At 41.1% G+C, this 14,826-nt stretch overlaps 1 protein-coding gene across 1 annotated transcript in view; it reads right to left on the minus strand.

The window, feature by feature from the left end:
* Window positions 1-1,478: 1,478 nt before the first annotated feature.
* Window positions 1,479-14,826, minus strand: part of tln2b (talin 2b) — a gene marked incomplete at its 3' end in the record, with an annotated part of 77,197 nt that continues 63,849 nt past the window's right edge. Inside the window, exons 44-57 of the mRNA XM_083916184.1 lie at window positions 14,655-14,801; window positions 13,355-13,521; window positions 12,782-12,965; window positions 12,307-12,432; window positions 10,222-10,338; window positions 9,521-9,706; window positions 8,978-9,085; window positions 7,131-7,236; window positions 5,801-5,925; window positions 3,329-3,454; window positions 3,163-3,225; window positions 2,893-3,075; window positions 2,668-2,793; window positions 1,479-1,607 (exon numbers count right to left, since the gene is read on the minus strand). Coding sequence (XP_083772310.1) covers window positions 1,479-1,607; window positions 2,668-2,793; window positions 2,893-3,075; window positions 3,163-3,225; window positions 3,329-3,454; window positions 5,801-5,925; window positions 7,131-7,236; window positions 8,978-9,085; window positions 9,521-9,706; window positions 10,222-10,338; window positions 12,307-12,432; window positions 12,782-12,965; window positions 13,355-13,521; window positions 14,655-14,801 — 1,893 coding nt within the window. The remainder of the gene's footprint in view (window positions 1,608-2,667; window positions 2,794-2,892; window positions 3,076-3,162; window positions 3,226-3,328; window positions 3,455-5,800; window positions 5,926-7,130; window positions 7,237-8,977; window positions 9,086-9,520; window positions 9,707-10,221; window positions 10,339-12,306; window positions 12,433-12,781; window positions 12,966-13,354; window positions 13,522-14,654; window positions 14,802-14,826) is intronic.

The raw sequence follows: 14,826 nt of genomic DNA on the forward strand, positions 1-14,826 counted from the left end.
TCCAGACACTGGCATGAACAGACTGAGGAGATGAAGTGCTCAAAATTTCCAATAGATCATACACTAATATACTAAAGAAAAGAGACATTGAATTAGTTTTAATCAGCGTTTGAAGCTGTTTTTTTCCTTCTAGTTTGTACGGAGAATGTCCTACATTTACTACAATGGAAGCTTTAAATTGCCGTCTTCAGTGCGTATGTTTATGAGCAACTTCAGTGCATAATATACAGTATGCTCATTTCATTCAAGAGCCCAAAGCCAAATAGCATTGCACATAACCAATCTTTCAACCAATAACAGCACAGACTTCCGTTGTTATCTTGCTAGGATGTTCAGTGTAATGTATTGCTATAGACAGTCAGTCTAAAGTGAAAATGCCTTTACCATGACACGGCAGTGACTGGTGGAGAATAACTTTCTGTGTGTGTGTGTACAGTACAGTGGGTACCCGGAAAAAAATCTGGCCAGTGTTAATGGGAGTGGAATTAAACAAGAGAGAACTCACATGACGAATAATGTAAACATATCCATATATTCCTTACGCATACACTCTGTGTATGTGAGTGAAGAACTGATGGGGTTATAAGTCCAGACTCTCCAAATAACACCTGTCTGCTCTTTAAGAAAAAAATATGCCAAGAATATATATCTTTTTAGCTAGTATTGGCCAGTGGTCTGTTATTTATTTATTTACTCCAATCAGAACCCCTCATTGTTGGCGTCAAGCTGGACAACATAGTTTAATCAGAATCCATTATTTCCAAGGATTAGCTGGTTTAACAGCAATCCCAAAATTCACATTTTTATTAATAAAATACAAGTGCCTTTCCAAGCTATACTACTCTATTGGTTAGTAGCTTCATTGATATGTATAGACATTTTGGTGCATGCAAGCCTGTGGTAACATGAGGTATCCCCCTCCTGCCTTTTTAATAACCCTTTGAGGTTTTTATATTTAGAATACAAGCTATGGACCCTTAGGTTTGTTCTGCCAGTTGCAAAAATACCATCAGTTCATTTCTATTTGCTCTAAACCTTCAACAATTATAGAACATTCAGTGATTATAGAGGATTTCTGCATTCGTAACATCTTCCATTTGTGATTGTAACAGTCGGGAATGCTCATGATGCAGCTAACACTCACAAAGCAATGATACGTTTATCGTACAACTTTATCAAACTGCCTCAGTGACAACCGTAACGTCCGTCTTCCTTTTGAACTCTGAATGTCAATGCCGTTCACTGACAAATACATACACACGTCACACACACACACACACACAAACACACACACACACACACATACACGCGCACAAATACACTACAGAGCACAGGCACTTGTTTTTCTCACCAAACAGGCCTGTTTCAAGTGCTGTATATTCCTCGGTTATATGAGAGCAAAGCAGCCAATCGTACATTGGCAACATCTCCCCATGACAAAAGGGTGTCATCAGCGCGGTGCACATCCCGTCTGCCAATCAGCCCTCATCCTCCCTCAGCTCGCTCGGCAGGAACTTGTACTGCTGCTGTCGGATCTGAGCCAGCTTCTTCCGGGCTTCCTCCAGCTCTCGCTCCTTCCTCAGCATTTCCTCCTGAGCAGCAATGATCTGAGGAGAACAGATCACAAAAAGGGGAACAGATGACAGAAAAGTGTGCCTTCCACTCATCATAATCCCATTCCTGTGGAAAGCTTGACATGGTAAACCAATAGCTCACAGCTCACACTGTATAGGCTGTTAGGACCAAGCACAACACATTGGAGTAAATACAGTAAACCGCATCTTCTAATTACAGTAAGTAATGGCTTAAATATGGTTAGTAAAATAACCCAAAACCTTCCGAAAATGTCTACATATTTATATAAGTTGAGAATAATGGAGAATGTAGAAATGTTCCCGTTATTCTTATATTTTATATTTCCCTGTGTTTATATTGTTCATATTTTTGTTTTTGTTTATGTTCTACAATTTATTGTTTCTTATTGATGCTTCTTCTATGTGTGCTATCCACTTTGCTGCTGTGAAAAAGGAAATTTCCCCTTTGTAGGACTAATTAAGGAATATCTTATCTTATCGAAGAAGCATTTAACATTACAGCAAAATACTTAAAATAACTGCTCTAGCTGTCACTCACTCAATAAGAATTAATCATTCCATGAAGTGTTTTGTAATAAAAATGTCTAATAGTAGTAAGAAAATACAAAAAAATAAATAAATGGTCGATCACAGTCTACTAGATGGTTAAAGAGACACCGCCGCCCAAACCTCAGACACCAGTGAGACAGTAAGCCTCCCTGATGCTCAGATGGGGTGCACCACTGATAGAAACAGGAGCTCAATCAATCAAGACGAAAAGTAAAGCTTCCTGTGTCCCCCTGGAGTTTTGAAAAAGAGACACTCACTCAAAGTTTAAACTTTTGTAAAGATGAAAAGAAAGCCAGTTCTCAAATCTTCAAGAGATGTTATGTTTTTGCAGCTGTGGGTGTCTGGTAAACCTGGTAAACAGCTTTGAAATGAAGCCGGTGGGCTGTTTATCCGACTCATCAGAGTTTTGGAAAAACAGCTGTGGCATTTTGGCATATCAGTGCAGTGAAAAGGGCAGATCACACAATAAAAATGAATTCTGTTCATGGTCTAACATAAACCCTTTTTTAGGATCTTATCTCACCTGAGCTATGCCTCCAACAAATTTGGTCTTTACCACCACGCTGTCATCTTCAGTCTTGTCAAATGCTGCTTTCTGAGCCGCCTTCACCAGGTTGTCTGAAGCTCGCTTCACCGCGTTACCAGCGGCCTTCAAACAGATAATCTCAAAGTTAACAAGCAGGCAATACATGTGCATATTGTGCACACAGTTTCTGTGGACAAATAAAAAACTGTGTCTCAGAGTTACCTGTAGTCTCCTCATGGCTTCAGAATCCTGGTCGGCCTTCACCTTGCAGGCCACCAGCAGCTGAGCCGTGGATGCCGCAACCTGTTTGGCTGAAGAGATGAGCTTCTCCTCGCTGGCGTGGCCCTGCACTGAGGCGTTAGCTGCCTCACATAGGCTACTGGTGGCTGCCGCTACCATACGCGCCTACAGTTAGGAACAAATTCACACATGCTTTTGGGTAACCTTAAAAAAGCTTGTACAGTAATTGGAATGTGTTGAATGGGAACTTACAGCTGATATGAGACCCTGGGACCACTGGCCGTCATCCACTGCATTGGCTAGATTTGATCCCACCTGAAGTGGAAATAGTAATGTGATTGAATTAAATAATGTATATGTTAATTTATATAATGAGGACAGAATCTTTCTGAGTGTCTGAATAGGTGTGTTGACTGACCTTGCCTTGTGCCACCAGTTCTCTCTGAGCTGCAGATGCCGATTTAACAAGAGCGCTAGTCGCTGCAGCGATGGACTTTGCTGCTTCTAAGATCTGCTCCTCAAAATCCAGCGTCTCATCTGCCTGCTGAAAGTAAAACCACATATTAATTTAGACTTACAATTACAGTATCCTACAATCAAAAAATAATTTCCATTATTATTTCACCAGGTCAACTGGGCCATAACCAGGATTTTATAAATATTATGATCATGAGTCAATTTGTATTACCGTATGCGTATAAGTTTAACTCCACAAAATGATGGTCTAAATGTTGATTTTCCTTTTCTACACTGCCAGGAATAAACTTCTGGTGGGGAAATATTGAATCCCGTATATATTATTGATGGGCCTAAAATAAGTAGAATTTGCATAAAGAAAATAAAAAAAAACCAGATAAAATATATACTAAGTATTTATTTTATATTGTAGTATACAACCCCCTTCCAGCTTCCTAAAACTAACAAAATACTGAGTGAATGACCTCAGTGTTCTCAATGGTTGCTAATGCCTTGCCTAAAACCTATAATTCAACTTTCACAAAAAGCACAATGGAACATGAGGTCCCATTTCCCAAACCTGAACTAAACACCAGTATGAAGAAACACAGGGCATCAGTTCAGAGAAAGTTAACAAATCTCAGCCTCAGCAGTCAACAGTATGTGATTGACCACAGACCTCCAGAAACATATAAGGCACACTTGGCTGGAGACAGGGCGGGACACTGTAGGAATATGTTTGATATATAGTTGGACTGAATAACAACCTAATATATCAAACATATCAGACAGAGCCCTGCAGAGAAGGCTTCCAGGTCTACAACGGCTCAGAGGGAGGGGGAGGGGTGAAGGGCAAGGAAGCATGCTGGGAACAGAAAAGAGCCCTTCCTCCTTATAGGGTGGGAGGGACGAAGGACCAGAGAGCAGAGGGAGTGAAGAGGAGGAAGAAGGAGAATCCAAAGACAAATAACACCTATTTCAATCTGATGGGCTATTAGGGTGACTGCATGCATTTAAGGATAATGTGTGCTATTTTGTCAGCACAAAGTCTTAAAAAAAGAGGTAAAACATTATCGTGATTTAAAAAAATTATATCGCTGTGAACTCATGTCATAAATACTACTTCTTATATATTTTTTATTTTTTATATACATTGTAGTATAATGTTCATATTTGTACATACTTATTTCTTTTTTCTTATATTTTCTCTATGCTTATGCTTGTATATATATATTAATATTCAAGAATAGAAGCAAATTATATTGTATTGTATTTCTGATTGCTAGAATTCAGTGGTACTCTGTGCTACCCACATTAAAAGCTATTTGGTAAAGCTTGTTTCCTATTAGACCACTGGAGGGAGACACTGGCATCTGAAAAGAGGTAAAGCCTTTCACTCACTAATCCCCTTTCAACACAATGGTGGTATTACATGGGCTTTAAATGAGTTGTACTCAACATTAATTAATAAATATAGCAGCAAACAAATATTTTCTATGTAAAGATATAGTCGAGTAATGAAGTCACACTCCCTCTGTGTGTCTGTGAGAGCTGTGTGAAGGCAATCCCAGCCCACCTTTTCTTTTTTTCTTTATTATTAAGTCCTTTAAAAGTGGCCTAAATAAAGTTTAATTCATATCATATGGGCAGAGGGGTGAACTGACAATCACTCTGTTGGCAGGACGAGGTATGGAACAGGGGGAAAGCACTACAGGCACAGAAGGAAGACACAAGGATCCAACTATCCAGTCTCCAGAGACGGATAAACAAGCAACAGAAGACCACAGTAGCACACCACAAACACAACTCTTTGTGGCAGACATGAAGAACAACATGAAAGTCGTATCGCTTTCCAAAAGCACTATCACTCACACTACCAGCTCCCATCTTTAGCCTATTTTCTCTGCAAATTACAAGGTAAAGTTGTTTAGGCGATACCAGCATGGGGATGGGAGATGAACAGGCTGAAAAAGCCTCCCCCAGCTAAGTTTACAATTGAGGAAGACTGCAATAAAACAAAGGGAATATGCTCAAAAAGACAGAGGCCCTCTCTTTTGGAGAGGGTCACCGCAGTTAATCACACATTTGAACTCTTTCCAACATAAGCTTGAGGACCCAGCAGTGTAATTGCATCTCCTGGCAACACAACTCAAAATAATGTCCAAAAGTGCCTTTGAAGAAGTTTTCCGAGCATCATATGTTAGCTCACTGGACCAGCAGTCTGAGTCAACAGGGTATGAGTAAGGGAGAATCATTTTTCTTCTCTGTTAATGACATCGAGATAGCAGCTCAGTCGCTGAAAAAGATGACTCCACTTCAAAGTCAGTGTCACCTTTCCTACCTTCGGCCCACATCATCGTCTCCCTGCTGATTAATGGCAAAAAGCTGTGTGTGTGTTTGTGTCGGTGGAAAGGGTTGAAGGGGGCACTTATACCTTGGGCTTGGCTCTGGGTTTCAGCTGCTCTAGTTTCTTGGCTGCAGCTTCAATGGACGCTGCTGCTCCTAGGAGCTCAGTCTCAGCGATGACAGTTGGGTCTTCGGGGTCCACACACTCCATACCTGAGAGGGATCAACACATACCCAGACGTCGATTATCACATGCTTTTTTAATTTAAACATAAACACCAGTACATTCAAATGATGCTTCACCGATATTCACATAGTTCAAGCATCAAAGAGATGCTAAATCTCCACCTACTACAGCTACACTCCGAATAACTGTTTGCAGTATGACAGTAATGCCTCAAAGTTAAATAAGATAAACGGAAAGTTAGAAGAAATGCACATTTGATGGATCATTGTCTTTTTTATAGGTTTTTAAGTGCCCATAAAATGGAGCTGTTTGGGAACAGCTTGGTAAAGCAGATGGAACGATGTTTTCATAGATTACGCTGAGCTCTGGGGAAATCTGTTCTGCACCCCCACCCCCGAAGCCGTCTATTCGGCTACCTCCTTCTGACTATGAAAGTTGATCTGGAGGAACAAAACACACCATATCCCACTTACCTCCATCTGAGGCAGCAAGGGAAGAGAGGGGGAGAGAGAGGGAGAGAGCACATGGGACATTAGAGAGGTGAAGTGGATAGCCCCGCTGGGTCCCAGGCTATACGCTGAAATCTAATTCTCATCCAAACACAATCTATTCCTCCTGTCAGATGCAGCAGTGCAGCTTCTATAGGAAACACTCTGTTTCATAACCATCCTACGGAGCTTAATTTGGAACAATTTGTACCGCAATCACTCTGTGGTGCGATTTCAATATTCTGAAGTGATTTTCATGACCTATCTTTATTACAGACGCAGACAGGGTTGGTGGTGGACTCAATAACACCAGAATATCATTCATGCATTAGAGGATTAAGCCTCCTTTGACTAATCTCTAACATCTCCACAATCCTGTCATGTTTTTTATCATACATTTTATCAAATTGAGTTGGCTCCTCATGGAAAGCCTCTTGTTCCAAACTGACTGTATTTTGCAATTTCAGCTTTCTCAGTTTTACACTGCAGTGGATATAATGTCTCACAGTCATTCTAAAACCTGCATCTGCTGCCAACAATTTTTGGACAGCACTCAAGCTTCTGTAAAATTCTGTCACATAATGAAATAGCATTATACTGTTTTATAAGTTACCATAAACACTTGAAATACTAAATAAACACAGCTTTCAGGTTTCCAGTGGTCCATATAATTCTGACATCAGTCAAAACGGGGTCACCGGTAACTAAAGGTTGTCAAGCCTAACTTCTGTGTGTGGCCTCACCTTTCATGGCCTCAGCTGTCTGGACGAGCTCTGTCACACACGCTGCCACATGCTTCGAGTGTAAGGCCAGCTGCTGCTTCTGCTCAGGCAGGGGCCTGTGCAGCACCTGAGAATAGGAGCCCAACACACACAGTAAATATCCGTGCACACACACACACACACACACACACACACACACACACACACACACACACACACACACACACACACACACACACACACACACACACACACACACACACACACACACACACACACACACACACACACACACACACACACACACACACACACACACACACACACACACACACACACACACACACACACACACACACACACACATAATTTGAAAGATGAGCAAGAGTGCAAAGAATACTATATTTCTAACATTCATATAACTACCATTGATAGTATCATAAACATAACTGATATATGTTTTGTCAACAAAAAAATAACTTGGCAACATTAATAATTAACTTGGTGATGCAGCGACAGCACACTCACCACAAATTAAAACACAAGGTACTTTTAGTGGCTAATGTCCTGCCAAAGTCAACACGATGTACTCCAAACTAATTATGGAAGTGAGATAATTAATTAAGTTATATCAATTAGCCACTGCTACATCCTACAAAATGTTTTGCTGATTAAAATGCAGATTTATGCAACAAGGTGTATTTCTAAGATGAATGTGGTTGCAGACAGATGTGTAATGTGACCATAAAGCAATTTTAAAGTCTTCAGTTTTGTCATTCATTATGCATGTCTGGTAATCATTCATGAGAATGTCTTTCAAGGATAAAGCTGGCATTACAGTTTTCTTACTGGCAACAAGCCTCAATAATAGCCTAAACTAATAATGTGACTTCTCTCCCCTGACTATAACTCTCACCAACAAGCCTATTTGTTCATACAAAGATGTCAATCGTTTAAAAGAGGTCAAGAATACATTGTTTATTTTTTGTAAAAGGCTGATTCAATTCCTAACATAGCTGGGCAGTGTAGAATTTTATTTTACTTTTTGAAAACATTACTTAAACAGCAGAAAATTAGTTGTTTTCAGCTGTGGATTAATACACATTTGATGTACTCTTGAGTATTTGCAGCACCAGGACCATGTACAGCATGCAGGATCGATTTGAAATAAACTAACGCGTTCATGTTCTTCATAATGAAGAACAAGCCACACAGTGCAGCAGTGTAGCTCATGCATGTGTTTTTTAAAGTTTCTTGACAATAATAGAGGTCTGCGGCATAGAAGAATAAGACACAACAGGCTTTGGCTAAACAGATTATACTTGTTTGTAGCATCAATTTATTGTTGCTTTGTGGGATCTATTGTCAATAAGAAAAACATTAGAATATCACCAGCCTAATTATTTATAGTTGAGGTGATGCTACAGTAAACAAAAGCATGACTGACAGGTAGCCAGGAACGTTTTTCTTCAAGCATCAGAGGATTTAATCCTGCAGAGGAGACCTGTGAAACCTCACTTGGTAATAGTACACACACACACACACACCGACACACACACACCGACACACACACATACACATACACATACACATACACACACACACACACACACACACACACACACACACACACACACACACACACACACACACACACACACACACACACACACACACACACACACACACACACACACACACACACACACACACACACACACACACACACACACACACACACACACACACACACACACACACACACACACACACACACACACACACACACACACACACACACACACACACACACACACACACCCCACTTGGATCCGTTATTCATGAGACCTGTCACTGTTCATTCTTACCTGCAGGACTTGCTCCAGAAGGTTGATGTATCCAGCTGTGCACTCAGAGCCATACTGCAGGGCCTTGCTCCTCAATTCCTCGCCCACTTCTGGGTGGCAAGTTGCTTGCTGAAAAGGTAAGAAAACAATATTGTAGGGTGAATTTATAAAAAAGGCATTTGAATGTTAAGATTTAACACACTCCGGATATACAAGTAAAAATGTGAGGTCTGGGATGTGCACATCATATAGTACAAATCACATGCATAGCTAATAAATAACCTGAATTCTTCACAAATGTTTGTTATACCTTGATTTGCAAATGCATAGCCTACAATTAAGTATTACTATATCTATTTTTCTGTTGTAAGAGCTCTACTATCACTGAAGTGCATCATGACTGATGCTCTATTGCACGACTTGACTGTGACTGAGTGACTGAGTCATAAAGTGGACTAGACTCTAATGTCCTATCTGCTCTCAGCAGGCTGGGCTCACATGTTCCCTGGCAGCCCAGTGATATCTGTGTGAGGCCTCTTCTGGCAGGACAGTGTGGATTAGCACCTTGCAGCTAGTCAGCATATCAGAGATGGCTTTGCGGCTCAGGTTGGCAGTGGCGATTACGTCCTCCTGCTGAGCAGAGTTGCCCGCAGCCACTGCCTTGGCCGTTGCTAGGGTGATGCCCTTTGTCATGCGGATGAATTCCTCGGGTGTGGTGGACTTGTCTGGGACATCCTTGGACTGGAAGACCTAACATGATGAAGACCCACAGACACAGGTAGTTGGATATGGGCATAACATGGGCTCAGATGGTAGTAATATAGACGGGAATATTCGCAAAGAAGAGATCAAGAAGTGCACATGTAAACAAGTGAGGCAGACATGACATCTTGAGATGTGTGGCTGTAGAATAAGGAGTTAGGTAGACTGTTGAATTTGTCTGGAGCTCTTGGTAAAGCTTCCTCTCGGGCTGGGGATCCTCTGATAAGGATTAGCAGTAAATTACAAAACAAGCTCTGGAAACATTCTTCCATTCTCACTCTGCCTGCGCCTGCTACCCAGACCCTGATAAGAACTGTGACAAACCAGCAGGGGCAAAGAGGGAAGGAGGAGAGGAGCTCGACAGATAATAAAGGTAGAAGAACAAAAATCTCCCCTGTTATGTTCAGAATAGACATAGATATCCCTGACCCTCTTTGAGCCAGCTTGACAGTTGACTCTCAAATGACCATAAAGAAGAGGTCCTGCCTGTGAGGCACTCTTACTGTCAGCTCCTGCTTGATGCACTCAATGGTGGCCTCCAGTGCCCTCGTCCCGCGAGTGGCTTCATCCTCCACTGCCTTTACCGTTTTAAGAAGAGACGTCACGTTGGTCACCATGACCTGTCAATGAAAGGAGGATATGATGAGCCTCAGTCAGTCCAGGAGGTGGAGCTCTTTCTCCTCAGCTTTAAAAAAAAAGACAAAATGATTTTGCCTCCTCCTTCACTGATTCTATTACAGTGAATAATGTAACATGTTTTGAAGGTGCTTTTGTAGTGAAAATGAAAGCCCTCAGCTGCTGAAGAAAGAGAAGCCTGCGAGGGATGTATTTCAAATTAAAGGAGGATGATTTACTACTTGTAATACAGTTTATTCACAGACACCTAGGTTAGAAAAAAAAAAAATCAAGTTTTATTCATAGTCAGTGGTGCATTCAGCAAAGTGTACATTGTTAGGTCAGGAATGTGAGCAACATGATCGCCAGGAGTTTGAGAGGGTCCCATTTGGAGGTCACCATATGCTGGAGGAACAGAAACAATCTGTCAACATAACCAGGTCCATGGGTGGCCCTAATTCCATTTAGATGAGAAAACATAAGAAACCCCATCCAACAGAGTTAGAGTTACATGCTGTGCTTGGGATGACAGTTGTGAGATTAATAAATAAATAATATGAGGATGTTTGCAGAAGACTAGCAAATCTTTGGTTTGGAGGTACATGTTTGGTTCTCTATTGGTTTCTGCAGCTGCACCTGGGTTAAATGCTAAAGCTCTGATCTCCAGTTTTTAATTCTTCAGCTGGTGTGAAGTTGTCACAAGAGTTAAATGAGTCTCTCCATTCTTATGCATGTATTGTGCAGCCTTTGACTGCACCTGGAATTTATTTAACATATTTTCTCTGATCCAGGCTCTTAAACTTATTGCACTTTATATTATATTGCATGTGCTTTATGATACACTTTTTGTGTACTTTTTGTTATAACTTGTAGCATGTCCCTATGGTCTTGAAGAAGAATCCTTCAGGTTTTGCTCATTTGTTTGCCCCTTAAAGCTGTCAGTAACTTTCTGTAAACATATGTATTTTTTCATATTTGCTGAAACTGTCGCCTTATCTTGACAGCAAAATGAGATGAGGTGAGGAGGTGATCTGTGAAAAAGTCATGTAGCTCTACCTCATGCTTTCTGTTTGCCCCTAATGGCATCTGCTAGATTCCACTGCACATGACCGACAACCAATAAGAACAGAGGAATCTCTGACGCAGTGTCAATGTCTGCTCATAAACAAACATTCTGTTACTATATTGCCTATTACTTGAAAAAGTGTTTTCAGAAACACATTTTAGTGTGCCGTTTAGCTGCAAAATGAGAAAGTATGTCCAGGCGATGCTTGGTTTTGGCTCAAATTCATTCATTTTTTAGCTAAATGGTGAACTAAAATATGTTTTTGAAGACACTTCACAGTCATCAACACCGTGTCAAAGACTCCTTCTCTCTGAGTGGTTGTTGTAGTTCCAGGGCGAAGGAATCTTGCAGATGCCATTAGGAGCAGACAGGAAGAAGAAGGTGAAGGTAGAGGTGCATTCCTTTTTCACGGATCGTCCGTCTCACAGTGCTGTCAGGATATTGTCTCAGCAAATGGGGGAAAAAAATAACATTTTTCAAAGACATTTTTAAAGCACTCTGAGGCAAACTCATGTTTTTCAATTATGTAAACAAAACTGGTTTGATATAACAAATAGAATTGTTAGGCTGGGGTTTACTTCACTGAGATCAGTTCTTGACAGTCATGTGACTGATGGCTCAATAAGCTCAGCAGGATATCTGATGATTCAAAAACTACAATAGCCTGATAAAAAATACTTAAATGAAGTAGAGGTAGAGTACAGTCACAGTGGAGGTAGTCTTGTGGTTACAGATTGTTCTCAGTAAAACAAACTAACCCTCTCTCTCACACACACATGCACTGTGTGATCTGTGCCAGTTCCACCAAAATAAACATAGCATTAAAACAAAGATAACATTTTTAAAATACAAATCAATACATAGCTAAAACAGAAATGATAGTAATTTGTAAATACGGTGCCTTTACCTTGGCAGCACTCTTCAGCTGATACATAGACGGGTCGTCAGCTGGTTTGCCGGCGGCACATTTGGTTGCGCTGATGAGTTCGGCCAGAGCCTTGGCAACATCCCGCACCGCATTTATCAGAACCACCTGAAGAGATAGAGCTGGAATCAATACAGCACAATGGACAAAGTATGGGTTTATCAGTTGCACCCTGGGGAGAGGATTTAAGAGTGAAGCCCTTATCACTCCCACCTAGTCATGATACTGCAGACTTAGTGAAGGGCAGAGATAGAGGCATATACACAGAGGGAAGAGGAGACACAATGTGTATCAGATGAAACTGCATTTACAAAGAGACTCTAATGCTGTGTGTACAGAAAGATAGAAGACATTCATCGTAATGTATAATGATAATAACTGAGCTTTGTTAGAAACAAAACTACATTTGGCTTAAACATCTGTGGTCGTATTAGGCACTCATTCACTCATTCATTACCTGTGTCTCGGGGTCCTCAGAGCCCATGCTAGTCGCACCCAGTTTGACCACCTCTGTGAGCTGGGTGATGGTTTTGGCTGAGGACTGGGCAGCCTGGGCCAGTTTCTCCTGGCTGGATGCAGCTCCAGCTACTAGCAGCTTGGTGTCCTCCACCAGTGCCTTAGCTGTCTTCAAGATGCTCTCCCTGAGGGAAGGGACACGTGTCACAATCTGCTCCACAGTCACACTCAAATACTAGCAAAATGAAAGGAAGCTGTTGCTCTTCTGACAAGAGTGTGTGTGTTTAGTAAAGGCACATTTAAATGTACATTTGTTATGTGAAATGCACGTCAATACTGAGCTTTATTGCCAAAATGAGTGAGTCATCAGAAGAAAAGGGCCGCTCTGGTGTAACATTGTAAAAACCAAACAGAAATCTTAGTAAGTTAACTCATAGCATACAAATAATAAGTTATATTACCCTTGTGCTCACAAAACCTATTATAAGCTCTTTTTTTTAATCATCAAATGTATCTCGTTTTTGGTGATTAGAGGTTATCACTTCACATCATATCTTGGTAAAGGTCATTGCACCTGTGATCAGCAAAAGACTCTTCATTCTCAGGGCTCAGTGTTCCAGCTGAGGCGAACATTATGGTGGTGTCCAGGTCAGCGATGATGCCAGAAACAGCGCTGGCTGCTGTGATACAGGCCTGGGTGCCTTTGTTGCCCGCCTGCAGTGCTGACAGTACCAAGGACACCTAGAACATTTGAAGCATAGCATTAGACATGCAGAGAGGTCCTTCACACACACTGTTTTCAGAGGTGTAAATATATGCTCAAAATAACCCTGGTTTCTGTATGCAGTGCACATTTGTAATGATTAACCAGAAGCTTTCTCTTCTTTGTAGGATGTTGGCAGAGCCTTTATAAATTAGGTTGCAAATGTTTAGAGTAAAATATTTGGAGGAGCTGGATTAAAGCAGTACGCTGGGAGTAGGAAAACAAAGCAGGGTTAAACATGAATCAAATCAGTCTGCAGCAAAATTACATTAAGCCAATGAGTCTGACTCTGCAAATCACACGTGTCCCTTGAAGACTGCTGCCTGCCCATCCCTCCTAAACAATTGGAAAGCCCTGAGAGGTACATTTCAATGATGCACAGGCTTCACGTATTACCGAATGTGAGACTACAAATTATTCAAGTTTGGTATGAGCCCTGAATCAAATCACAGCCTCGGAGTGGAGAGAAATTCTAATGTGAGAGCACCACGGTTAGCTGCTGCCAGGGTCGCAGCAGGAAGACATTAGTATTATCATTATCAGCGCAGTGTGATGGTGATCCGGAGATCATGCTCTCATGACCTGCATGACTGGTACAATAATACAGTAAAGCACTAGTCATTACCACCTAAAATAACATACATTAACCCTATAGTCTTCTAGCCCCTGATCAACACAAGGCTAAAGCTAAACCTTAATAATAAAGAACAATGAATAATAATTGAAATACAAAGCATAACTGTCAGCTACAGAACATAATTATCCACACTTGAACTGCTTCTTCCTAAATCTTGCATACACTTATATTTCTTCTATCACTTTATTTAAATAGGCATGTATACAGCAACTGTACTGAGCGACATGTGAAATATATTTCAATAAATATGCTAATGTTTGAGTCGATGCTGCCTTCAAACATCTGACAGCAGAGATGGTAAATTGTGGCAGCAAAAATAGACTCCACTTAAAAAGTCAAGACTGAACTGAAACTGGGACGGCATCTTTAACTCTTGCACAAGGTGTACTGTATATACATATATATATATACAAATATATATAGCTTCTTGCAAGAGTTAAAGATGCTGTACTAGTCTCAGTTCATATAGCTTACCTTCTCTGTGACTGCACGGGCACACTCGATAAGCTCTCTTTTGGAGAAGCTGTCAGTGGGGCTGAGCTGCAGGGCTCCAGCCTTCTGGACCATGTAGATACAGCCGTGGCCCAGCTCTTGCACCCGTGTCTTTATCTGGAAACCAACCTGAAAGCATAACCAGGCACCGTCT

The sequence above is a fragment of the Echiichthys vipera genome (assembly GCF_963691815.1).
Source record: "Echiichthys vipera genome assembly, chromosome: 7".
Lineage (NCBI taxonomy): Eukaryota > Metazoa > Chordata > Actinopteri > Perciformes > Trachinidae > Echiichthys > Echiichthys vipera.